Source organism: Cetorhinus maximus, chromosome 21 (genome assembly GCF_964194155.1).
Source record: "Cetorhinus maximus chromosome 21, sCetMax3.hap1.1, whole genome shotgun sequence".
Lineage (NCBI taxonomy): Eukaryota > Metazoa > Chordata > Chondrichthyes > Lamniformes > Cetorhinidae > Cetorhinus > Cetorhinus maximus.
This window is the reverse complement of record NC_135899.1, coordinates 96,209,649-96,237,278: the sequence shown is the minus strand read 5'-3', so window position 1 is coordinate 96,237,278 and position 27,630 is coordinate 96,209,649. Positions and strand designations below refer to the sequence as shown.

Sequence of the window (27,630 nt, the reverse complement as noted above, 5' to 3'; positions counted from 1 at the left end):
AAATGAACAAATATTTTGCTTCTGTCTTCACTATAGGGGATACAAAAAACATTCCAGTAATAGCTGTAAATCAGGAGGTGGAGGGGAAGAGAGGAACTTGGTGAAATTACAATCACTAGGGAAGTAGTACTGAGCAAATTAATGGAGCTCTGGGCTGACAAGTCTCCAGGTCCTGATGGACTTCATCCTAAGGTCTTAAAAGAGGTGGCTAATGAAGTAGTAGATGCATTGGTGTTAATTTTCCAATATTCCCTAGATTCTGGAAAGGTTCTATCAGACTGGAAAGTAGCAAATATAACCCCTCGATTCAAGAATGGAGGGAGGCTGAAAGCATGAAACTATAGGCCAGTTAGCTTGAGGTCTGTTGTGGGGAAGGTATTAGAATTGATCGTTAAAGTGTTTATAGCTGGGTAATTACAAAATCTCAAGGTAATTGGGAAGAGTCAGCATGGTTTTGTGAAAGGGAAATCATGTTTAATTTATTAGAGTTCTTTCAAGGAGTAATATGTGCAGTGGATAGAGGGGAACCTGTGGACATACTGTACTTGCATTTCCAGAAAGCATTTGATAAGGTGCCCATCAAAGATTATTGCGGAAAATAAAAGCTCATGATGTAGGGAGTAAAGTATTAGCCTAGATAGAAGATTGGTTGGTTGGCAGAAAACAGAGAGTCTGCATAAATGGGTCTTCATCTGATTGGCAGGATGTGATGAGTGGAGTCCCGCAAGGGTCTGTGCTGGGGCCTCAACATTTTACAATTTACATCAATAACTTAGATGAGAGGAGCGAAGGCATGGTGGCTAAATTTGCAGACCACACAAAGATAGGAAAGTATGTTGTGAAGAAGACATAAGATGGATATAGATAGGTTGAGTGAGTGGCAAAAGTCTGGCAGGTGGAGTATAATGTGGGAAAATGTGAAGTTGTTCACTTTGGCAGGAGGAATAAAAAAGCAGTGTATTACTTAAACGGAGAACGACTGCAGAATTCCGAGGTGCAGAGGGATCTAGGTGTTCTCGTGCATGAGTCGCAAAAAGTTAGTATGCAGATACAGCAAGTAATCAAGAAAGCTAATGGAATGCTATCCTTTATTACTAGAAGAATTGAACATAAAAGGATGTCTGACAGCATCTGTGGAGAGAGAGAAAAAAGAAAAGTTAACGTTTCGAGTCCTTATGACCTTTCTTCAGAGCTGAAGAGAAGTGGAAGTGGAAATGTGATGAAATTTATACTGTTTAAGGGGGATGGGGCAGGTGGAGCTGGATAGAAGGCTGGTGATAGGTGGAGGCAAAGGAGGGATTAACAAAGTGCCTAATCGGATGAGGTTAGGCACTTTACAGCCTTCTGGATTTAACATTGAGTTCAGCAACTTCAGACTGTGAACTCTCTCTTCCATCGTCATCCCCTTTCTTCTACATTCATATTTTACCCACTTGTTTTATTTTCATTCATTTATCCATGATTTTATCCTCTTTTTTCCCCATTTTCTATCATTTTTCTCCCCACCCCCACCCCATCCCCTACAGGGCCATCTGTCACTTGTTCCATGTTGTTCTTTTGCACAATGCTATCCTTGTTCTGCTATATCACATTTTGCTTTCTTACCTTTCTGCCACCATTAACACTTTTTTTAGCACTAACCACTACCATTAACAATCCCTTTGTCCTCTTGTTCATGATATCTTTGTCAATCCCTCCTTTACCTCCACCTATCACCAGCCTTCTATCCAGCTCCGCCTGCCCCATCCCCATTAAACAGTATAAATTTCATCACATTTCCATTTCTCTTCAGCTCTGAAGAAGGGTCATAAGGACTCGAAACTTTTTTTCTCTCTCCACAGATGCTGTCAGGCCTGCTGAATTTTTCCAGCATTTTCTGTTTTTGTTTCAGATTTCCAGCATTCGCAGTATTTTGCTTTTATAAAAGTAAGGATGTTATGCTTTAGTTATACAGGGCGTTGGTGAGACCGCATCTCGAATATAGTGTCTAGTTTTGGTCTCCTTATTTAAGGAAGGATGTAAATGCTTTGGAGGCAGTTCAGAGGAGGTTTACTAGATTGATGCCTGGAATGAGCAGGTTGTCTTATGAGGATAGGTTGGACAAGCTGGGCTTGTTTCTACTGGAATTTAGAAGAGTGAGGGGTGACTTGATTGAAGCATGTAAGATCCTGAATGACCTTGACAAGGTGGATGTGGAAAGGATGTTTTCTCTTGTGGGTGAGTACAGAACTAGGGAGCACTGTTTTAAAATTAGGGGTCGCCCTTTTAGGACAGAGATGAGTAGAAATGTTTTCTCTCAGAGGGTTGTGTGACTTTGGAACTCTGTCTCAGAAGGTGGTGGAGGCGGGGTCATTGAATATTTTTAAGGCAGAGGTAGATAGATTCTTGTTAGGCAAGGGAATCAAGGGTTATCGGGAATAGATGGGAATGTGAAACTCGAAACACAAACAGATCAACCATGATCTTATTAAATGACGGAGCAGGGTCGAGGAGCCAATTGACCTACTTCTGCTCCTATTTCGTATGTTCATATGATCATTTAAGATCATGGCCGATCTGCTTGTGGTCTCAGCTCCACTTTCCTGCCTGCCCCCATAACCCATGACTCCCTTGCCAAATAGAAATCTGTCTAACTCTGCCATAAATAAATTCTAAGACTAAGCCTCCACTACTTTCTGGGGAAGAGAATTCCACACACCAGCGACCCTTTGGAAGAAAAAGTTTCTCCTCTCCTGTGTCTTAAATCTCTGTCTTATTTTTAAACTATGTCCCCTAGTTTTAGTCTCCCCCAACAAGAGGAAACATCCTATAGGTATCCACCCTGTCAAGTCCCCTCAGGATCTTATGTTTCAATAAGAACACCTCTTATTCTACTAAAGTCCAATAGGTATAGGACTAACCTGTTCAACCTTTCTTCACAAGACAACCCCTTCATCCCAGGAATCAGTCCAGTGAACCTTCTCTGAAGCGTCTTCTAAAGCAATTCTATCTTTTTTCAAATAAGTGCAGTTTTGGTCTCCTTATTTAAATCTCCAGATATGGTCTCACCAGGTCCTGTACAGCTGTAGAAAAACTTCCCTACTTTTATATTCTATTCCTCTTGCAATAAATGCCAACATTCCATTTGCCCTCCTAATCACTTGCTGTACCTGCATACCAACTTTGTGATCCATGTACCAGGACACCTAAATCCCTCTGTACCACCGAGTCCTGCAATCTTTCGCCAGTTAAATAGTATACTGCTTTTTTATTCTTCATGCCAAAGCGAACAAGTTCACATTTACCCAAGTTATATTCCATCTGCCAAATTTTTGCCCACTCACTTAACTTGTCTATATCCCTTTGCAAACTCTCTACCTCCTCTTGACAACTTACTTTCCTACCTATCTTGGTGTCATCGGCAGTTAGCTACCATTCGCTCTCTTCATCAAAGTCATTGATATAGATTGTAAATAGTTGAGGACCCAGCACTGATCCCTGTGGCACTCCAATAGTTACAACCACACCCATCTTCCTTTGTGCCAGGTATGGCTCCAACCAGCGGAGTGTGTTCCCTGTGATTCCCATTGGCTCCAGTTTTGCGAGGGCTCCTTGATACCACACTTGGTCAAATGCCGCCTTGATGTCAAGGGCTGTAACTCTCACCTCACCTCTGGAGTTCAGCTCTTTTATCCATGTTTGAACCAAGCTGTAATGAGGTCAGGAGCTGAGTGGCCCTGGCGGAACCCAAACTGGGTGTCAGTGACAGGTTATTGCTAAGCAAGTGCTGCTTGATGGCACTGTTGATGATCTTTTCCATCACTTTACTGGTGATCGAGAGTAGACTGATGGGGCTGTAATTGGCTGGGTTGGATTTGCCCTGCTTTTTGTGTGTTGGACATACTTGGGCAATTTTCCAAATTGCTGGGTAAATGCCAATGTTGTAGCTATACTGCAACAGCTTGGCTAGGGACGTGGCAGGTCCTGGAGCAAACGTCTTCAGTGTTATTGCCAGAATATTGTCAGGGCCCATAGCCTTTGCAGTATCCAGCTGTTTCTTGCTATCACATGGAGTGAATCGAATTGACCGAAGACTGACATCTGAGATGCTGGGTACCTCCAGAGGAGGCCAAGATGGATCACCCACTCGGCACTTCTGGCTGAAGATTGTTGCACTTGCTTTAGCCTTATCTTTTGCACTGATGTGCTGGACTGCCCCATCATTGAGGATGAAGATATTTGTGGAGCCTCCTCCTCCAGTGAATTGTTTAATTGTCCACCACCTTTCACAACTGGATGTGGCAGGACTGCAGAGCTTAGATCTGATCCGTTGGTTGTGGAATCGCTTAGCTCTGTCTATCACTTGCTGCTTATGCTGTTTGGTAAGGAAGCAGTCCTGTGTTGTAGCTTCACCAGGTGGACACCTCATTTTTAGGTATGCCTGGTGCTGCTCCTGGCATGCCTTCCTGTACTCTTCATTGAACCAGAGTTGATCCCCTAGGTTGGTAATGGTAGAGTGGGGGATATGCCAGACATTGAGGTTACAGATTGTGGTTGAGTACAATTCTGCTGCTGCTGATGGCTCGCAGTGCCTCATGAATGCCCAGTCTTGAGTTGCTAAATCTATTCGAAATCTATCTCATTTAGCATGTTGGTTGTGCCACACAACACGATGGAGGGTATACTCAACGTGGAGGTCGGACTTTATGCTATAATGATACCCCCTGCACCATGTGCTTTTATCTTGTGTATACCTTTGATATGGTATCTTATCAGATACTTTTCGGAAATCGAAGTACACCACATCTACGGGTTCTCCTTTATCCACCTTGAATGTTACTTTGTCAAAAAACTCTAAGATTAGTTAAACATGATTTCTCTTTTACAAAGCCATGTTGTGATTATCTAAGTATCCTGCAATAACCTCCTTAATAATATAATAATAATAACTAGCACTTTCCCTATGATAGATGTTCGGCTAACTGGCCTACAGTTTCCTGCTTTCTGCCTCCCTCCTTTCTTGAATAAAGGTGTTACATTAGCTATTTTTCAATCCACTGGAAACTTTCAGAATCTAAGGCATTTTGGAAGATTATAACCAATGCATCTGCTATCTATGCCGCCCCTTAAGAACCTAGGATGCAGGCCATTTGGTCCTGGAGACTTGTCAGCCTTTAAGCCTAATAGTTTTCCTGGCAACCTTTCCTTGCTGATGGTGATTGTATTAAGTTCATCCCTCCCTATCATCTCTTGATTTTCAAGAACCTTTGGAAAGTTTTCTAAGTCTTCTACCGTGAAGACAGACAAAATATCTGTTCAACACTTCCGCCATTTCTTTGTTTTCCATTATCAATTCCCCAAACTCACTCTCTAGAGGACCAACATTAGCTTCAGTTACACTTTTCCTATTCAAATACTTGTAGAAACTTTTACTTTCTGCTTTTATATTACTAGCTAGCTTTCTCTCGTACTCTGCTTTCTGCCTTTTTGCTGGTTCTTAAAATCTGTCCAATCCTCTGACCTATCACTAATCTTTGCAGATTTGTGCAGTGTTTCCTTCAATTTAATACTATCTTTAACTTCTTAATTTAGCCACGGATGATGTATCCTTCTCAAAGGTCCTTTCTTTCTCACTGGGAATAATTTTTTCTGAACGTTTTTAAATATCTCCCCGGGGCAGGTGGTGGCATAGTGGTATTGTCACTGGACTAGTATTCCAGAAGACCTAGGGTAATTCTCTGGGACCCGGGTTTGAATCCCACCACGACCGATAGTGAAATTTGAATTCAATAAAAATCTGGAATTATAAGTCTGATGATGACCATGAAACCATTGCCGATTGTCGTAAAAACCTACCTGGTTCATGAATGTCCTATAGGGACATTGGTCTGACCTACATGTGACTTCAGACCAATGGCAATGTGGGTGACTCTTAAATGCCCTCTGAACAGGGCAATTAGGGATGGGCAATAAATGTTGGCCTAGCCAGCAACGCCCACATCCCATGAATGAGTAAAAAAAAACTTTGCCACTGCAACTCTACTGTGCTACCTTTTAACCTAGCTTCCCAGTTCATCTTAGCCAACCCTGCCTTCATACTCTCATAGTTACCTTTAGTAATAGACACACACTTCTCCATTTCAAAATGAACATGAAATTCTATCATGTTGTGATCGCTGTCACTTAGAGGCTCCTTTACCATGAGATTATTGATTACTCCTGTCTCATTGCACACTTTCAGGTCTTGAATAGTCTGCTCACTGGTTGGCCTTAGAACGTGCTGCTCTAAAAAATTGTCCCGAAAACACTCTGTGAACTCATTTTCCAGGCTCTTGGCCAATCTGGTTCGCCCAATCTACTTGTAAATTAAAGTCACCCATGATTATCTCAGTACTTTTCTTATACACCCCATTTATTTAGACTCATTGACATTTACACCACAGAGAGAGGCCATCCAGCCCATCGTGTCTGCGACGGTCAACAAAATCTGACCAAACTAATCCCATTTTCCAGCGCTTGGCCCATAGATCTGGAGGCTATGGCAACGCAAGTGAGTATCTAAACACTTCTTAAATGTTACGAGAATTTCTGACTCAACCACCCTTTCAGGCAGTGAGTTCCAGACTCCCACACCCTCTGGGTGAAAAAATTTCTCCTCAACTCCCCTCTTAGCCTTCTACCTCACCTTAAATCTATGCCCCCTGGTTATTGACCCCTCGACTAATGGAAAAAGTGCCTTCCTATCCACCCTATCTATGCCCCTCATAATCTCTCTCACCTCGATCAGGTCCCCTCTCAACCTTCCCTGCTCCAAGGAAAACAACCCCAGCCTATCCAATCTTTCCTCATAGCTCAGATCCTCCAGCCCAGGCAGCATCCTGGTAAACCTTCTCTGCACCTCTCCAGTGCAAGTACATCCTTCCTATAATGTGGTGACCAGAACTGCACGCAGTACTCCAGTTGTGGCCTAACCAGCGTTTTATACAGTTCCGGCACAGCCTCCCCGCTCTTGTATTCTGTGCCTCGGCTGATAAAGGCAAGTATCCCGTATGCTTTCTTAACCATCTTATCTACCTGCCCTGCTACCCTCAGGGATCTGTGGATATGCACACCAATGTCCCTCTGATCTTCAGTATTTTCCAGAGTCCTACCATTCATAGTTATAATTCCTTGCCTTGTTAGTCCTCCCCAAGTGCAATACCTCACACTTTTCTGGGTTGAATTCCATTTGCCATTGCTCTGCCCAACTGACCAGTCCATTGATATCCTCCTGCAGTTTACGGCTATCCTCCTCACTATTTACCACCCTACCAATTTTCGTGTCATCCGCGAACTTCTTGATCACACCCACTACATTTTAGCCCAAATCATTTATGTACACCACAAACAGCAATGGCCCAAGCACTGAGCTCTGCAGCACCCCACTGGAAACAGACTTCTAGTCACAGAAACATCCCTCCACGATCACCCTCTGCTTCCTGCCTCTCAGCCAATTTTGGATCCAACATGCCACTTTGCCTCGGATCTCATGGATCCCATCTTACTTTCTTGACCAGTCTACCATAAGGGACCTTATCAAAAGCCTTGCTAAAGTCCATGTAGGCCACATCAAATGCATTACCCTCATCAACACTCCTGATTACCTCCTCAAAAAATTTGACGAATTTGTCAAACACGACCTTCCCTTAGCAAATCCATGCTGACTATCCCTGATTAATCCATGTCTCTCCAAGTGCAGATATATTCTGTCCCTCAGAATTCTTTCTAGTAACTTCCCCACCACCGAGGTTAGACTGACTGGCCTGTAATTTCTTGGTCTATCCCTTCCTCCTTTTTTAATAATGAGACAATGTTAGCAGCCCTCTGGCACCTCACTTGTGGCTAGAGAGGATTTGAAAATTACTGGCAGGGCCCCTGATATCTCTTCCCTTGCCTCCGTCAACAGCCTGGGATACATCTCAACCAGGCCTGTGGATTTATCCACTTTTAAGGCCGCTAAACGCTAGTACCTTCTCGCTCTTTATGTTAATTCCCTCGAATATTTCACAGTCCTCCACCTTGAAGTCTATACCTGCGTCGTCCTTTTCCATTGTGAAGACCAACACAAAGTATTCATTGAGGACTGTACCCACGTCTTCCTGGTCCACACACACATTACCTCAACGGTCCCTAATTGACCCTACTCTTTCCCTAGTTATCTTCTTGCTCTTTATATATTTAAAAAACCCCTTTGGGTTTTCCTTTATTTTACCCACCAATGCTTTCTCAAGCACCCCCCTAACTTTCCGAATTTCCTTTGTAAGTTCCCCCCTGCACTTTGTACATTCCTCTGCCGTAAGCTTCTCTTTTTTTTTAATCCTAACCTTTACGTCCCCTGACATCCAGAGTTCTCCAGACTTGTCCCCCCAGCCCCCTTTGTTTTCGTGGGAACATATTTGCCCTGCGCTCTCGCTATTACCTCCTTGAATGCCTCCCACTGCTCTGACACAGTTTTATCTGCAAGTAGCTGCTTCCAGTCCACTTGGGCCAAATCGTATCTCATCTTAGTAAAATTAGCCTTCACTTCTCTGAAATTTGATTACATAGTTGATCCTCTATCTCTCCCTGACTGCTTGGAGGCCTATAGTACACACCTAACAGTGTGTTTGCCCCTTTTGTGTTTTTTACTCCTACCCATATGGCCTCATTTGATGATCCTTCCAAGATATCATCCCTCCTCACTGCTAGAATTGATTTCTTAATCAATATTGCGACCCACCCTCCCCCTTCTATCCCCCTCTCTATATTGTCTGAATACCCTATAACCAGGAATATTGAGCTGCTGATCCTGCCCTTTTAGCCAAGTCTTGGTCATAGCTGTGATATCACACTCCCATGCATCTATCTGTGCCCTCAGCTCGTCTGTCTTATTCCTCAGGCTCATTGCATTAAAATATATTCCATTTAGCCTTGCTTAGCTCATTCTTTCTTATCTGGCCTATGTTTCCTCTGCCTTCCAGACTCACTAGCATTTCAACTTTTAATTCCATCTCAGCTTCTCTCCTCTCTGAACTACTTTTCAGGATCCCATCTCCCTGCCAATTTAGTTTAAATCCACCTCAACAGCATTAGCAAACCTCCCCGCAAGGATGTCGGTCCCTTTCCTGTTCAGATGTAACCAATCTAACTCGTACAGGTCCCACCGCCCCCAGAAACGGTCCCAATGCCCCAGGAACCTAAAGCCCTTCTTCCTGCACCATCTCTCCAGCCACGCATTCATCTGCTCTATCCTTCTGTTCTTACACTCACGACTGTGTGGCACCAGGAGTAATCCGGAGATTACTACCTTTGAAGTCCTGCTTTTCAATTTCCTACCTAACTCCCTAAAGCCTGCTTGCAGGACCTTTTTTCTCTTTCTTCCTATGTCATTGGTCCCAACCTGGACCATGACCACTGGCTGTTCACCCTCCCCCTTCAGAATGCCATGCAGCTGTTCCATGACATCCTTGACCCTGGCACCCAGGAGGCAACACACCATCCTGGAGTCGTGTCTGTGGCCGCAGAAGCGCCTGTCTACTCCCCTCGCTAATGAATCCCCTACCACTATTGCCCTTCCACACTTCTTCCTCCCCACTGAGCAGCTGGACCACCTACAGTGCCATGGCCTTGGCTCTGGTTGGTCTCCACAAAGGAACCGTCACTCTCATTGCTTTCCAAGGCCGAAAAACGGTTTGTGAGCAAGATGCACGCAGGGGGATTCCCTCACTACCTCCCTGGTCTCCTTCTTTTGTCTGGCGGTCACCCATTCCTTTTCTGCTTGCACTTCCTTAAGCTGCGGGGTGACCATGTCCTGAAACGTGCTATCCACGAACCTCTCAGCCTCGTGAATGCATCCAGCTGCCACTCAAGCTCCAAAGCCCAGAGCTCGAGTTGCTCCAGTTAGAGGCACTTTCTGCACACAAGGTCATCCAGACTTCCAGGAGTGTCTAGGATTTCCCATATAGCGCAGGATGTGCAAATCACGCGACTGAGCTCCCCAGACATATCTTAACTAAATAGAACATGGACCCTTGCTTTTATTTTACCCTTGCTCCTACTTGAGTCTCGCTGTTTTAACATCTCTCTCCCGAAGTGTCTCACTGTTTTAGCCTCTCTCTCCCAAAGTCTTGCTGTTTTAACCTCTCTGTCCTGATGTTTCGCTGCCTCTTGCTGTATGTTGTGTCCTGCAGTGTAACTACTGTTAGGGGGCCTACAACCTACTCCCACAAGTGACCTCTTACTTTTACTATTTCTTACTCTACCCAACTGATGCTACATCTTGCTCTTTCAAGCTAAGGCCTTCTCTCAATACTGAATTAATGCCATCCTTAATTAAGACCCACCCCACCACCTTTTTGTAGCTTCCTGTCTTTCCAATATGTCAAATACCTTTCAACATTCAAGTCCCAGCCCTGGTCACCTTTCAACCATATCTCTGTCATGCCTATTAGGTCATACATATTTATCTCTATCTGTGCTAACAATTCATCCCTTTTGTTACAAATGCTATGTGCATTCAGATACAGGGCCTTAAACTTTTTAAGATCATTTTTGGCTTCATCTGCTGGTGCACTCTTATGATTGAATGCTCTGTCCCTTCCAGTCACACTCTGGAACTCATTACCCGAATTGCTGCCCTGCTCCGTTACTTTGTTGTTTCCCTTTACTACATCTCCTCTCATATGATCCCTTCCCCCCACTATTTAGTTTAAAGTTCTCTCTACTGCTGTAGTCATAAGATTCACCAGAACACTGGACAAAGCACAGCTCAGATGTAGACCATCCCAATGGTACAGCGCCTACTTTCCCCAGTACTGTTGCCAGTGCCCGTAAATTGAAACCCATTTCTCCCACACCAATCTTTGAGCCACGCATTCATCTTCCTAACCTTACTTAACCTACGCCAATTTTCTCGTGGCTCAGGTAATAATCCAGAGATTATTACCCTTGAAGTTCTGCTTTATAAGTTAGCCCTACCTACTCATATTCCCTGTCTATGTCGTTGGTACCTACATGGACCGCGACTACTAGATCCGCCCCCCCCCCCCACCTCCCACTATAAGTTCCTCTTGAGCCCAGAGCAGATGTCCATAACTCTGGTACAGGGCAGGCAACACAGCCATCTGGGCTCACGCCTTCGACTGCAGAGAACAATATCTACCCAATATCTACCCATCTGACTATACTATCTCCTATCATTATCACATTCCTCTTCACTCTCCCTACTTGAATGGCATCCTTTACCATGGCGCCACAGTCAATCCGCTCATCCACCTTGCAATCCCTTCTCCTCATCCACACAGGTAACAAACACCTTGTATCTGTTGGACAAAGTCAGGGGCTGAGGCTCCTCCATCATTACATGCTGGTTCCCCTTACCTGCCTGACTCGCATTTACACCCTCCCGTCCCTGACCACAGACCAACTCTAAGGTTCTGCCCAACCTAAGGGGAGTGACTGCTAGTATCATATCTTATTATAAGTGCTACAGATAAAGAGCTTTTATTTCATTAACTACTTTGTATGGTTCCTGTCTCACTTTGTCTTGACCCAAAACTCTACACTGCTTTTTGCCTCAACTTTTCTCTTAGATTTCTAAATCTCCCTTTATCTTATCCCTACCCACCCACCACTCTGTCCTTCCGATAATGTAAAGCCCTATCCACAGTCCTAGGTATACCTTTTTTGGTTTTGTTGTAACCATTCTATGATTTATTTCATCTGAAGATTGATTAGAATGCTGAATATTGTAAAGCCAAAAAACCTGCTCAGACTCAATTGTAGTTTACAGCATGTGAGGAAAACGTGTAAATTTAGAATTTCAATGAAGATGCAATTTAAAAGCTCAAAGTATACTGTGAATTGTTTTTGAAAGAGCCTAACTAAAAATTTACTAAGCATAACATGTGATTCGGCAAGAGTAATTGAGATAATTAGCAGAGTAGTTCAAAGTACATTGAACAGTAAAGACTGATCCTGGAGCTACAGCAGGCTTGCAATTATGCTTTGAATTGTGTATTTTTGCATTGAAGTTTATCATTGAATTGAACTTACCTTTTCACCATTTCTGCAATAGTTTGCTGGTAGCAGAGCACTGTGTCTAAGCAAAGCATATAGTGTTAAAATGTAGTGTATGCATATGTGGCTGACTAGATATGTGCATTGCCTCATGTGGAAGGGATCAGGGAGATCTCCAGTTCGATCATCGATTGTACTAACTTACATAATCTCCTTGGGAGTTAATAAGAGCAGTGCATTAGTGACATTGGCGATCTGGACTAGGGAGGAGTAAAATCAGCTTGAGTTCCTGATTCTGATTATTATTCAATAATCAGCACTGGAAAATGTGTACATGTGAACTTTCAATGAGGACTGGACTAAGCTTCACAGTGCTGCTCATTATATAACCTAATTTTAAAACATTTATTTGTTCATAGGATGTGGGCATTGCTGGCTAGGCAAGCATTTATTGCCCATCCCTAAATGCCTTTGTTCAGAGGGCAGTTAAGACCATAAGACATAGGAGCAGAAATTAGGCCATTTGGCCCATCGAGTCTGCTCCGCCATTCAATCATGGCTGATAAGTTTCTCAACCCCATTCTCCCGCCTTCTCCCCGTAACCTTTGAACCCCTTACCAATCAACAACCTATCTATCTCGGTCTTAAATACACTCAATGACCTGGCCTCCACAGCCTTCTGTGGCAATGAATTCCATAGATTCACCACTCTCTGGCTAAAGAAGTTTCTCCTCATCTCTGTTCTAAAAGGTCTTCCCTTTACTCTGAGGCTGTGCCCTCGGGTCCTAGTCTCTTCTACTAATGGAAACATCTTCCCCACGTCCACTCTATGCCTTTCAGTATTCTGTAAGTTTCAATCAGATCCCCCCTCATCCTTCTAAACTCCATCGAGTATAGACCCAGAGTCCTCAAACGTTCCTCATATGTTAAGCCTTTCATTCCTGGGATCGTTCTCGTGAACCTCCTCTGGACCCTCTCCAGGGCCAGCACATCCTTCCTGAGATATGGGGCCCAAAATTGCTCACAATATTCTAAATGTGGTCTGACCAGAGCCTTATAAAGCCTCAGCAGCACATCCCTGCTTTTATATTCTAGTCCTCTTGAAATAAATGCCAACATTGCATTTGCCTTCCTAACTACCGACTCAACCTGCAAGTTAACCTTAAGAGAATCCTGGACTAGGACTCCCAAGTCCCTTTGCACTCCAGATTTCTGAATTCTCTCCCCATTTAGAAAATAGTCTATGCCTCTATTCTTCCTACTAAAGTGCATGACCTCACACTTGCCCACGTTGTATTCCATCTGCCACTTCTTTGCCAATTCTCTTAACCTGTCCAAATCCTTCTGCAGCCTCCCCGCCTCCACAATACTACCTGTCCCTCCACCTATCTTTGTTTGTTCATAGGATGTGGGCATTGGGGATTGAGTCAACATTGCAGTGGGTCTGGAGTCACATGTAGACCAGACCAGGTAAAGATGACAGATTTCCTTCCCTAAAGGACATCAGTGAACCAGATGGGTTTTTCAACAATCGACAATGGTTTCATGGTCATCATCAAACTTTTTTAATTCCAGATTTTTATTGAATTCAAATTTCACCCGGGTCCCCAGAGCATTACCCTGGGTCTCGAGAGTACCAGCCAAGTGACAATACCACTATGTTGCCGTCTCCCCAAAGCTAATAGCTCTGTTGGTCTAAATGTGTAGATGTGAAGGGCATACTTGTGGTAGGTATTGGACATAGTTGTCATCTGTGGAGCCAAATCCTAGTTGGTGACTTCACAGGAGGAAGTGAATGAACTGGGGGAGGGAAGATTGGATTCAGTTTTTAAAATTCTGTAACTTATTGTAAAGTCTTCCTGCAGCTCCTCTTCGATATGGAAGTCATCTTTTTATACAATTATAATTGTTTCATATGTAATAGTGGATTTTCTATCCTTTTATAAAACATTACTCAAATGATGGTGTAGCACTCACATTGTTTTATTCAATTATAGTAAGCCCCCGTACCAAAGGTAAGCTCCAAAGCTGAAAAAAGTGCCTTTCATTGGCATGGCAGGGGGCAGAAGAGGGCCAAGTCGGACATCCTACTGCAGAACACCACTCAATGAATCTGGAACATTAGGGGGCTCCAGCTATCCCACCAGCTCACCCATTACAGGAGTGCGATCGAGGACCAGGTAACGAACTCCCTGAGGGAGGAATAAATAGTGTATTATTCCTGAAAATATATCTAGCGAATAGCAACTGACTCATTTAATTTCTTCTTTAGCAATTTCGATCTCGTGTGTTTGGTAGTGAAGCACTTTCAAAATCTTGTATTTGACTTAGAAGTAGAGTTTTAAGTAAGCAATGCAGAAGTCTGATAACTCCTTCATTATTAATTATGTTCAAATGATTTTAAAATATCTAACTGCCTTCACTGAAATCTGCTGTTTAACATATAAAATAGAACAAATATACATAACAATTCTTCACTAACTTATTATTGAAATGAACCTTGGATTTAGATGTTGAAAAATTGCTTCCCTATTCTGGCCCACCTTCCTTTGGAGATCCATTACTGCCCTTCTGAAGGCTGGTAAACTTCTTTTCCGGAGGAGTGCAGGCCTCTCTTCTTGTGCTGTGTTCCTGTGAAGCTGTGTTGTGGGAACTCCTGAAAAAGGGAATCCCTAGCACTGCGCCTCTTCAAATTGATGGACTTGTAGGACCTTGCGGCAGGTCTGCTATAGAATTGTTCTGCATAAGAGGCCGTTGTGCCTCTTTGAAAGAACTAGCTGATTAGTCCCACTACCTGCTTATTCCTCATGGTCCTGAGAATGTTTCTTGTGTTTTAATTTCAGGATATACCCATTTCCTTTTTGAAAGTGAGAATTGAATTTGCTTTCATTATCCTTTTGGGAAATGCATTTCAGATCATCATAATGTACTGATTAAATTTTTTCTCATCTCCTCCTGGCTTGAGCCAACTATCTTAAACATGTGTCAAAAAGCAGAATACTGCAGATACTGGAAACCTGAAATAAAAACAGAAAATTCTGGGGAAAATCTGAGCAGGTTAGGCACTATCTTTAGAGAGAGAAGCCAAGTTAACTTCAGCTCTGGGACCTTTCATGAGAACTGGGAAAAGTTAGAGATGTAATAGGTTTTGAGCAAGGGGTGGGTGGGACAAGGACAAAATAAGGTCTGTGATAGGGTGGAAGACAGGAAAAATTGAAAGACAGAAGAGTTAGTCTTCCAGGGCCAAAAGTAATGTTGATGGGACAGGAAAAGAAACAAAAGATGTACCCAGAGCAGGTGTGCTACTGGCTAAAAAGAAACTGAAACAAGGGAAGTAAAGGAAACAAAATGGAGGACAGAGTTTACAATCTGAAATTGTTGAACTCACTGTTGAGTCTGGAAGGCTGTAATGTGCCTAACTGAATGATGAGATACTGTTTCTGAAGCTGATGTTGAGCCTTACTCGAACAGTACAAAGGCCAAGGACAGAGATGTCAACATAGTTATGACCTGGCAGATGATGTGTGCCAGGCAGATCAAATCCATGAGGGAAACTTGATCATGCGATCACAACTGTTATGCAATTTGTATTTTGTTTCGAGATGTGTGCCCTGAATTCAGAAGTAATAAGACGACCACAACTTCAGAGGTTCTTAGAAAAATAAATTAAACATTTATTAACAAAAGAAAAGATTTCAAGCACATACATAGGTCTACAAATTACTACTATAATAACTCCTCAAACCCCTGATTAATCTGGCTTCCAGTTACACTTTCGTTAAGGCAAAAGTAAAAACAAAGAGATTTAAACAGACCCAGGTAAAGCAACACAATACCCTGCATAGGAGAATTCAAAGTGAGTTTTCTCAGCTTTGGTTCTTGTAGACAACAACTTGATGCACAGAGGCTGGAGACTTTTCACATTTGTGTTAGATCTTAGAATGCCTTCTCCACTGACACATAGCCTCATCTCCTTTATACATGTTTCTCCCTTTTTAATGCAAATTCCATTGTTCCAATATATCTTTGGAACTTTACTTTTCTCATAATATAAATCTTTCATACGACTAATTTTATCAGTAACCTTTTGGAAAAATAAACACACTGTTTGGCTTGGCTTCTTCTGGCTAGGTGTAACATCTTACCATCTCTTTGAAATTCAAACTACTCTGGTTTACCTAAAAATGCAAATTTTCGTTACACCTCACATTCTAAAACTTCTGCCATGCTTACATATTTATCTTTTCAAATCTAGCTTTTTGATAACTCAAAGCCTCCAGACCAGCTGTCTGCAATTCAATTAAATCTCTCTCTCTCACACACACACACACTATCCAAACCCCACTATTAGCCTACCTTTTATAATAAACCACAATATTGTGAGAATTATTATATTTTCATGACAGCTTGAGGGTAATGTGGAGAATTAGAAGGATAGGCCGCCGGAGGCTCAGGATCATGCTTGCGGATAAAATTGAGGTGTGCCACACACCAGTCACCCAATCTGCATTTGGTCTCCCCAGTGCAGAGGAGGACCACACGTTGTGAGCAGCGAATACAGTAGACTAGATTGAAATAAGTACAAGTAAATCAGAGCGGGACTAACATCCTTGTGGGCGGGTTTGCTAGTGCTGTTGAGAGAAGCTTAAACTAATTCGGCAGGGGGAGGGAACACAGAACGTTAGCAGAATAGGGACACATCATAATACAGTAAAACAATCAAGTCAGAGGGAGTACAGCTGCATTAAGTTTCAAGGCAGTAAGGCAAGGCTGGATGGCCTCTACTTTAATGCCAGGAATATTACAGGTAAAACGGATGAGTTAAGGTGAGGATTGACATGTGGAATTGTGAAATAGTAGTCATCACTGAGACGTGGTTGAGAGAGGGGCAGGATTGGCAGATCAACATTCCGGGATATAGAATCTTCAGGCGAGACAGGGGAGGGGGTAAAAGAGGAGCAGGCATTGCATTATTAGTTAAGGAGTCAGTTACTGCAATAAGGAGAATGATATCTTGGAGGGGGCATCGAATGAAGCTGTGTGGATAGAGCTTAGGAATAAAAAAGGAGCAGCAACATTGTTAGGTGTTTATTATAAACCCCCAAGATAGTCAGTGGCAAATTGAGGAGCGAATATGTGCACAATTTGCAGAGGTGTATAAAAACAATAACAATAGGGTAATTATATTAGGTGATTTCAACTTTCCCAACATTAATTGGGTTAGACATAGTGTTAAGGGCTTGGATGGAGTCGATTTCTTGAAATGTGGACAGGAGAACTTTTTAGGTCAATATGTAGAGGATCCATCAAGGGACGGCGCAGTGCTGGACCTAATTCTGGGGAATGAAGCCGGACAGGTGGCTGAGATGGTGGTGGGCGAGCATTTTAGTGATAGCAACCACAACATGGTACAGTTTAAGTTTGTTATGGACAAAGAAATAGACAAGTTGCAAAAAAAATGTTTTGGATTGGAGAGAGCGGATTTTAGTAAAATAAGGCAGGATCTGGCCAAGGTAGACTGGGAACAGCTACTTGTGGAGAAATCTACAGAGGAGCAGTGGGGGGCGTTCAAAAAGGACATGGGGAGGGTACAGGCTCAACATGTTCCCTCTGGGGTGATAGGAAGGAGCAACAAGCCCAGAGAACCATGGATGACCAGAGATATTCAAGATACGATGAGAAGGAAAAGAGAGGCTTTTCGCAGGTAGAAGGGAAGCAAATCAACGGAGGCATTAGTGGAGTACAGAAAGTGCAGGGTCGAGCTTAAGAAAGCAATTTGGAGAGCAAAGAGGGGATATGAGAAAGCTCTGGCTGGTAAAAGTAGGGAAAATCCCAAGATATTCTATAAGTATATCAATGGGAAGAGGATAACCAGGGAAAGAGTAGGGCCCATAAGGGACCAAGGGGACAATCTATGGGTGGAGCCAGAGGACATCGGTAGAGTGTTGAACGAATATTTCACATCCGTCTTCACCCAAGAGAATGAGGATGAAGGTATCAAACTCAGGGAGAGGGACTGCGAGGTTCTTGAGCAAATTGATACAGGGAGTGACAAGGTATTGGAGGTATTGGCAGGTTTAAAAGTGGACAAATCTCCAGGTCCGGATGATTTGTGTTCCAGGCTGCTGAGGGAGGCAAGGGAGGAGATCGCAGGGGCTCTGACCCAAATTTTTAATTCCTGTCTGGCCACGGGGAGGTGCCAGAGAACTGGAGAACAGCTAATGTGGTTCCACTATTTAAGAAAGGTTGTAGAGAGAAGCCAGGGAACTACAGGCCAGTGAGTCTCACGTCATTGGTAGGGAAACGATTGGAGAAAATTCTGAATGAGAGAATCTATCTCCACTTGGAGAGGCAAGGTTTGATCAGGGATAGTCAGCATGGCTTTGTCAGAGGAAGGTCATGCCTAACAAATTTGATTGAATTTTTTGAGGAGGTGACCAGGTGCGTAGATGAGGGTAGTGCAGTTGTTGTAGTTTATATGGATTCCAGCAAAGCCTTTGATAAGGTCCCACATGAGAGACTTATAAAGAAGGCAAATGCACATGGGATGCATGGTAATTTGATAAGTTGGATTCAAAATTGGCTTATTTGTAGGAGACAGAGGGTGATGACAGAAGGATGCTTTAGTGACTGGAAGCCAGTGTCCAGTGGCGTTCCACAGGGATCTGTACTGGGTCCCCTATTATTCGCCATTTATATAAATGATATAGATGACTATGTGGGGGGTAGGATTAGTAAGTTTGCGGATGATGCAAAGGTTGGCTGGGTGATTAACAGTGAGGTTGAGTGTCTTGGGCTTCAGCAAGATATAGACGGGATGGTCAAATGGGCAGATAAGTGGCAGATGGAATTTAACCCTGAAAAGTGTGAGGTGGCACACTTTGGAAGGAATAATTTGACAAGGAAGTATTCAATGAATGGCATGACACTAGGAGGTTCTGAGGAACAAAGGGACCTTGGCGTGTGTGTCCAATGATCTCTGAAGGCGGAGGGGCATGTTAGTGGGGTGGTGAGAAAGGCATATGGGACACTTGCCTTTATCAATCGAGGCATCGATTACAAAAATAGGGAGGTCATGTTGGAGTTGTGTAGAACCTTGGCGAGGCCACAGCTGGAGTACTGTGTGTAGTTCTGGTTGCCACATTATAGGAAGGATGTGATTGCACTGGAGGGGGTGCAGAGGAGATTCACCAGGATGTTGCCTGGGATGAAACATTTAAGTTATGAAGAGAGGTTGGATAGATTGGGTTTTTTTCTTCGGAGCAGAGAAGGCTGAGGGCGACCTGATCGAGGTGTAGAAGATTATGAGGGGCATGGACAGGGTGGATAGGGAGCAGCTGTTCCCCTTAGTTGAAGGGTCAGTCACAAGGGGACATAAGTTCAAGTTGAGGGGCAGGAGGTTTTGGGGGGATGTGAGGAAAAACTTTTTTACCCAGAGGGTGGTGACGGTCTGGAATGCGCTGCCTGGGAGGGTGGTGGGGGCGGGTTGCCTCACATCCTTTAAAAAGTACCAGGATGAGCACTTGGCACGTCATAACATTCAAGGCTATGGGCCAAGTGCTGGTAAATGGGATTAGGTAGGTAGGTCAGGTGTTTCTGACGTGTTGATGCAGACCTGATGGGCCGAAGGGCATCTTCTGCACTGTGTGATTCTGTGAAATCGCTGCTTCACCTGGAAAATTGTTTGGGGCCTTGGACAGTGAGGAGAGAGGAGGTAAAGGCGCCTGTGTTACATCTACACTTGCATGGAAGGTGCCGTGGGAAGGGGGCAGGAGGTGACTGAGGAGTGGACCAGGGTATCGTGAAAGGAATGTATTCAATGGATCGTTCTCCGCCATTTCTGTCACCTCCAGCATTATACCTCCACGAAACACATCTTGCTCTCTCCTTCCCTTTCAGCATTCTGAAGGGACTATTCCCTCCATGATACCCCTCAGCATCAAAGTAATGAACAAAAACTAGATGTCTCCCATAGCAAATGAGGGAAATTTACCCAGAGCATTGCTTGTGCACCGCCCAGTGATTAGTGATACTTTTCTTGCAGCAGGGAGACTAAAGTTAGAGAAGCGGTTCTGTAAAATGATGACGCAGTATGCCCATCTCGAGAAACGATGGAGTGCACCCAGGGTTTACGTCACTTCTGGATTGGATATTGTCTGTTGTGACTGTAGAGGCTAATTCGTGAGTGGCAATCCCTTCCGCAGCAGGCACAGATAAATAGCATTGGCCTGAGGTCAACTGGTGTTTTTTCCTTCCGGCGGGCTCTCTTTTCCGCCATCTGGTCATTTCTTTTGTCCTCTGCTTTTTCGTCGCCCTTCCTGACTACTTGTCTCCAGACATTCCGGTCAGCAGTGAGGACTTCCCACGCATTGACTCCAATCCCGTCAACTTGAGGCCTTGCTTGCAGACACCCTTGTAGCACAGACGTTGGTGACCTGTTGGAATCGTGCTGACTGCAAGCTAGCCGATGCAGCCATCATCTATTTGGCTCACATGGCCCAGCCAGTGGAGTCGCCGCTGACTCGAGGGCAAACATGCTGGGATCGCTGCACACTGCTGAACTTCCATATTCGACACTCTGTCTTGCCCAGAGATGCCCAATATTCACCTGAGGCCATGGAGGTGGAAGCTGTTTAGCCACTTTTCTTGGTTTGCAATAGTTGTCCGTGCCTTGTGTTAGGAACTAGGGATAGTTTAAGTAAGTTATATTTGTATTTGTGGATGTTAGGAATGAGTGTTGACATTTAAGTTTGATTTGTATTTTTGTATTAAAACAGGGCGGAATTTGAGTTATAGTTTCACTTTAAAAGATGCCTGCATTTTAATTAAGTTTTATGACTCTTGATGGGGAGTTAAAACAAATAAGGTAGAAAAAAAACTGCTGTTGCCTAGCAACGGGAGGCCCATGCAGAGAGACAGAGAAGCCGAAACCAGTTTGAGTTCAGTTGAAGCCAGGTGCCAGGAGAAGCTGGACACAGGAGAGGGAACTGCAGGACCAGGTTCCAAAACACTAAAGAAGAAAGTCCTCAAAACCAGGGAGTGGAACAGGAAAGGTCCAAAGAGGACAGTTAAGTCAAAGAATAAGGACAGGAACCTGGAAAAGATCCTGTTAAGTGAAGCTAAAAGTGAGGAGCAGAGAGGAAGGTTGCCAGCTTAAAGGGAGAAAGCTGCAGGAAGCAGACTTAAAGCAAAATATGCTTGCGAGAAGCCAGAAGATCTGAGGAGACAGCCGTAGGCCTGTAAATCTTTACTATGGGTATGTAAAGCAGTAGTGTTCTGTTGACATGGCTGAGTCTGCGAGAGAGTGCTTGGAAGGAAGATTGAATGTGCAAGATGATCCAGGGCAGAGGAAGATGGGAAGGGTAGTTCGAAACCCTGGAGTGGACCCTTGTAGAAGCTGCCCAAGAGAAAGCATCATTTGGGAGAAGATTCCAAAGCGAGTTCTTCGAGAGTGGAGATTGGAAACCCTCTTGTGAAAGACAAAGTTCAGTGAGACTGTTGGGCTCACGGTGTGACAAGCGTCTGGTGGGGGAAGTTGATGAGAAATCCATAGCATCTGTTTGGGGTGGCATCTGCCACTCGTTTTCAGAGTGTGGTGTCTTATCACAGGTCGCCTATTGGTTTACATGACTTGTGTGCTTACTGTGAACATTAGAGTATAAGATAGCTTTTGTAACTTCTGTGATCCTTACAAATCTGTAAAGGTATAGTTGTGGGTGAAGAAGTATTGTACTGTAGTTCATTTTTTCTTGTTTAATAAATGATTTATTCTTTTGTGATAAGTTCATCAGCCGACTCCTGTTACTCTGTTCAATAGCCACTCTCCACGTTCCTAAACTAAAAAAAAGGTAGTATCCATCAAGCCGGATTCCACCCTGCGATCTGACTTGTCCAGTAGTACCATTAACTGGGATCATAACCTTGCTACTGTTAAGGAGGGTGCTGAGAACACAAGCCTGGTACACGCAGAGCTTTATATTTTTGGTTATTTCCATAAAATAGTACCATTCAAACTGGCATGTATTTGGATGTAGTCAAGATAAGTATAATGCAGTGTTTATTAATATTAGACAATTTTCATTTTGGTTGCATATTGGTTTAACTCTTTTACTTCTGAAAGCTGGGCTTGAATCTACTGGCATGAAAGTTTCATCTGTATTGTTGTAAAGGCACTACATTAAATTAATTTGAACAGCCTTTGTTAAGTTCCACAGGCGTACAATTTGCTATCAATTGGGAGAGAAGACATAGTTGATGTGGGAAATAGAAAAATTCCCATTTGTGCCCTTGAGTGGTATGATGGGGAAAAAAGGTTTACTGAAAAAAGAGACATTTTTGTTAAAGCTTTTCGTCTTGCACTCAGGACATTTCGCCAGAAAATACCAATGTCAAGGGAAACAGCATATTTAGACTGTATGAGAAGAGAGTGCTGATTGGTTGGCAAGTGGACTGTGATTGGTAGAGGCATTGCCATGGAGAATGCATCAGCTGATAGTGACTGACAGTTAACTGCTAAGCATTGTTTGAAATTGAAACCAGTCAACTTGGCACAGATTGGTCAAGACATTACCTCGGGGAATGAACCAGTGAATGGTTGTCACTTATTTTCTTTAGCTGAAACAGGCGCAATGTGTGTCCATGTTCTTACTGTCTGCAAAGAACAGGGCCCTGTGTATTAATATATGTAGCTTCCAGTACATGTAAATGCCCCACACTGCGAGCCCGACTGACAATCTTAAATTGGTTGTCAGCATAGTCCTTAGCACGTTGAGGATTATTTAGCAAATGTTGTCCAATTGCAGAATCATATCTAATGTTGGACACTGTGTTTTGAGTTTTGCAAGCACGAGCTGGCTGGGTACAGTCTGTACCTTGCCCGTTGCGAACAGCGCTGGGACATGCTGTTTGATACAATCCGCCAGTCTTTAGGACATACGGCTTACGTAACTAGCATCACACTGGCACTGAAATTCATACACCATATTACTAATTTGTGTGATAGGCAGAACGTCTTTTTGGCTTGACGCAGCATCCTGTTAGTGGTGAATACCACTCGTGTTGTGACTGCATGTTGCTCAAAATGTTGAGATACCTTGCCCTTCCAGGGTAATCTGAGGTAGATTGGGCACTTTTCAGGGGCGAAAGTGACCGCCTTGGGCCTGTTCATGAGTTTGTGTGATACACAGCATGAAATAATCATAAAAGCAAAAAACTGCGGATGCTGGAAATCGAAAACAAAAATAAAAATAAAAATACCTGGAAAAACTCAGGTCTGGCAGCATCTGCGGAGAGGAACACAGTTAACGTTTCGAGTCCGTATGACTCTTCAACAGAACTAAGGAAAAATAGAAGAGAGTTGAAATATAAGCTGGTTTAAGGGGTGGGTGGGACAAGTAGAGCTGGATAGAGGGCCAGTGATAGGCGGAGATAGCCAAAAGATGTCATAGACAAAAGGACAAAGAGGTGTTGAAGCTGGTGATATTATCTAAGGAATGTGCTAATTAAGGGTAGAAAGCAGGACAAGCAAGGTACAGATAGCCCTAGTGGGGGTGAGGTGAAGGAATCGAAATAGGCTAAAAGGTAGAGATAAAACAATGGATGGAAATACATTTAAAAATAATGGAAATAGGTGGGAAAAGAAAAATCTATATAAATTATTGGGGAAAAAAGGGGGGGGGTCGGAAAGGGGGTGGGGATGGAGGAGAGAGTTCATGATCTAAAATTGTTGAACTCAATATTCACTCCAGAAGGCTGTAAAGTGCCTAGTTGGAAGATGAGGTGCTGTTCCTCCAGTTTGCGTTGAGCTTCACTGGATCAATGCAGCAAGCCAAGGACGGACATGTGGGCATGAGAGCAGGGTGGAGTGTGAGGGAACGATTCCTGCGGAATGCCGCCGGGGTGGGGTGAAGGGAAGATCTGTTTGGTGGTGGCATCATGCTGGAGTTGACGGAAATGGCGGAGGATGATCCTTTGAATGCGGAGGCTGGTGGGGTGATAAGTGAGGATAAGGGGGACCCTATCATGTTTCTGGGAGGGAGAGGAAGGTGTGAGGGCGGATTCCCTCAATTTAGTCTACTGCATTCGTTGCTCCCAATGTCGCTTGCCATTTCAACACTCCACCCTGCTCTCATGCCCACATGTCCGTCCTTGGCTTGCTGCCTTGCTCCAGTGAAGCTCAACGCAAACTGGAGGAACAGCACCTCATCTTCCGACTAGACACTTTAGAGCCTTCCGGACTGAATATTGAGTTCAACAATTTTAGATCATGAACTCTCTCCTCCATCCCCACCCCCTTTCCGATCCCCCCCTTTTTTCCCCCAATAATTTATATAGATTTTTCTTTTCCCACCTATTTCCATTATTTTAAATGTATTTCCATCCATTGTTTTATCTCTACCTTTTAGCCTATTTCGATTCCTTCACCCCACCCCCACTAGGGCTATCTGTACCTTGCTTGTCCTGCTTTCTACCCTTAATTAGCACATTCCTTAGATAATATCACCACCTTCAACACCTCTTTGTCATTTTGTCTACGACACCTTTAGGCTATCTCCACCTATCACTGGCCCGCTATCCAGCTCTACTTGTCCCACCCCCTCTTAAACCAGCTTATATTTCACCTATTTTTACTTAGTTCTGTTGAAGAGGCATGAAATGATCTGAACTGAGTAGCCATTATCTCATAGGATGTCTTTGATGCCCTTTATTTCAGCATCAAGCTTGCATGGTGAGCAAATGGCTCGGGCCCTTTTTTTTTATTTGGCTATTGTCCATCTATAATTGCCCTTGTTCAGAGGGCATTTTAAGAGTCAACCACGTTGCTGTGGATCTGGAGTCACATGTAGGCCAGACCAGGGAAGGACAGCAGATTTCCTTCCCTAAAGGGACGTTAGTGAACCAGATAGGTTTTTACGACAATTGGCAATGGTTTCATGGTTATCATTAGACTTTTTAAATTCCAGATGTTTACTGAATTCAAATTTCACCACCTGCCGTGGTGGGATTCGAACCTGGGTCCCCAGAGCATTACCATGGGTCTCTGAATTACCAGTTCAGTGACAATACCACTACACCACTGCCTCCGCCTTTACCATGTTTACATTACCCTGGGTCTCTGGATTACCAGTCCAGTGACAATACCACTATCCCTCCGCCTTTACAAGGTTGTCAATAAGGCCAATCTTATAGCGCGTGGAACTGTAAGAATCCAAATGCGTGTATTGACCGGTGAACGTAGGCTTGTGGTAGACCGCGGTAGAGAACCCCCAGCAAATTTCTGAACTAGTACCTCAAGGAAAGGGAGTTCATTTGACTGCACTGTTTCAAACGTGAATTTGAGTACAGGATGGACCCCATTAAGACATGCAAGGAAATTATTACATGCAGCTGCCGATTTAAATATAGCAAATGTATCATCTACACATTGGAAATATGCAAAGGGTAGGAGGTTAGGTGTCATTCCATCAAAGACACATTTCTCATGGAACCCAAAATAGATGTTTGCGAGAGCTGGGTCTAGAGGCCCATGACAACACCATCTATTTGGGCATACATGGTGTCATTAAAGCTGAACTTAATTTACGTTGTACCCTACACTAGGTCTGAGGTGCGCAAATTTGTTTCATTTTTCGATTTGAGCTGTTTATGCCACTATATTGTTTCAATAGATGACCACATAATAAATACTACCCGTTTGAAACATGTCAGCCACCATAAGCTCACTTCAGTGGAAGCAGTTTGGCAAAGCAATTAACTTCGCCACAAAACGCGTAACATATGATTCCACAATTGGACAACATTTGCTGTATAATCCTCAGTGTGCTAAGAATTACACTAACAGCCAACTTAATATTGTCAGTTGGGCTTGCAGTGTGGCACATTTACGTGTACTGGAAACTACATATATTAATAGACAGGGCCCTGTTCTTTGCAAACAGAAATAATTCAGAATGCACCTATTTCAGCTAAACAAAATAGGTGACAGCCATTCGCTGGTTCATTCTCCAGGGCAAAGTCTTGATTTGGAGTCATAAGTTGCCAGGTTTAAATTTCAAACAATGTTTGGCAGTTAACTGTCAGTCACCATCAACTGGTGCATTCTCCATGGTCGTGCTTCTACCAATCAAACTCCACATGCCAACCAGTCAGCACTCTCTCTTCTCATACAGTATAAATATGTTGTTTCCGCTGACATTGGTATTTTCTTGTGAATTGTCCTGATGAGTGCAAGATGAAAAGCTTCAACAAAAATGTCTCTCTTTTTCTCAGCAATACTCAAGTTCTGTACTACCAAAAGAGGGGTTCAAGAACATTAGGGCAAAATAGTGAGAATTTGACCCTAGCCTAACGTTAGAATGTTTGCTGACTGTGGATATCCAAATAGGGAAGGCTGTGGCGTAGTGGTATTGTCGCTGGACTAGTAATCCAGAGACCCAAGGTAATGCTCTGGGGACCTGGGATTGAATCGCGCCATGGCAGATGGTAGAATTTGAATTCAATAAAAATCTGGAATTTAAAAAGTCTAATGATGACCATGAAACCATTGTCGATTTTTGTAAAAACCCATCTGGTTCACTAATGTCCTTTAGGAAATCTGTTGTCCTTACTGGTCTGGCCTACATGTGACTGCACACCCACAGCAATGTGGTTGACTCTTAAATGCCCTGTGAAATGGCCTAGCAAACCTCAGTTGTAACAAACCACTACAAAGTCACAAAAAAGGAATGAAACCGGACGGACCACCGGACCATCGACCTAGGCACCAGAAACACAAAGGCAATCGCAGCCCTGTCGACCCTGCAAAGTCCTCCTTACGAACATCTGAGGGCTTCAGGAAGTGATGAAACATCATGCTTTGACCAGTGAACAACTGCAGTTTTTTGATTTTTGTCCTTAGGAGCGGCTCAGGAACTGGCTTGACAAGCCCTCCTCTCGCAACCCAGACTGTGATCCCTCTGAAACACAGTAAGATTCCTGAATTACCTCTTGAGAAAGGCATTCTGTTCGAGCTTCACCTTCTCTTCTGCCACCTCATTGCTTTGTTTGTTCATTACATCAACATCTATAAAACAGTATGGTGGTATCCTCCAACTCATCCACCTGCACTTACGTCACTGGTGAGTATGAATTTATTGCTCCTTGTGATCCAGTAAGTGTGAGTTCTTTTGGTCAAATGGTTCAGTGGAACCCAACTTTTTCTTGGACTGTCTAAAATGCTAGTTAAACTTAATGCTGATAAGAGATAATATACATATGTTCGTGTTTACTGTGCTCTGAAACTTATAGCATTGTGATGGTATACTCTTATTATTAGCCAGGCTGTCTGACTGCATCTTAAGTACCAAATGAGGTGTTTCCAGCCTGGTCATGGCATAAGAACATGAACTTAAAACAAGAATAGCCTTTTCACTATCAAATCCACTTCTATAACAATTAATGCAAAATTTACACAATCATAAACTTCTCCCTGGTTGCCAGGGAGTTCTCTGTACGTTTATCTGAACTTTCATGTAAATCTAAATGCTTCTCAGTCCCCTTTTTGATGGTGTTGATCCAGAATTATTCATTTTTATTTGACTACACACATCATTATTTTCTTTACAGAAAAAATGGGAT

At 43.4% G+C, this 27,630-nt stretch overlaps 1 protein-coding gene across 2 annotated transcripts in view; it reads left to right on the top strand.

Annotated features, from left to right (window-relative positions):
• tmem39b (transmembrane protein 39B) overlaps window positions 1-27,630 on the top strand; it is a 111,049-nt gene that overhangs the window by 12,687 nt on the left and 70,732 nt on the right. For both annotated transcript variants that reach the window (XM_078567507.1, XM_078567506.1), the window contains exons 2-3: window positions 14,013-14,195; window positions 26,912-27,131. In XM_078567507.1, the coding sequence (XP_078423633.1) occupies window positions 14,068-14,195; window positions 26,912-27,131 (348 nt within the window). In that variant the 5' untranslated portion in view covers window positions 14,013-14,067. The remainder of the gene's footprint in view (window positions 1-14,012; window positions 14,196-26,911; window positions 27,132-27,630) is intronic.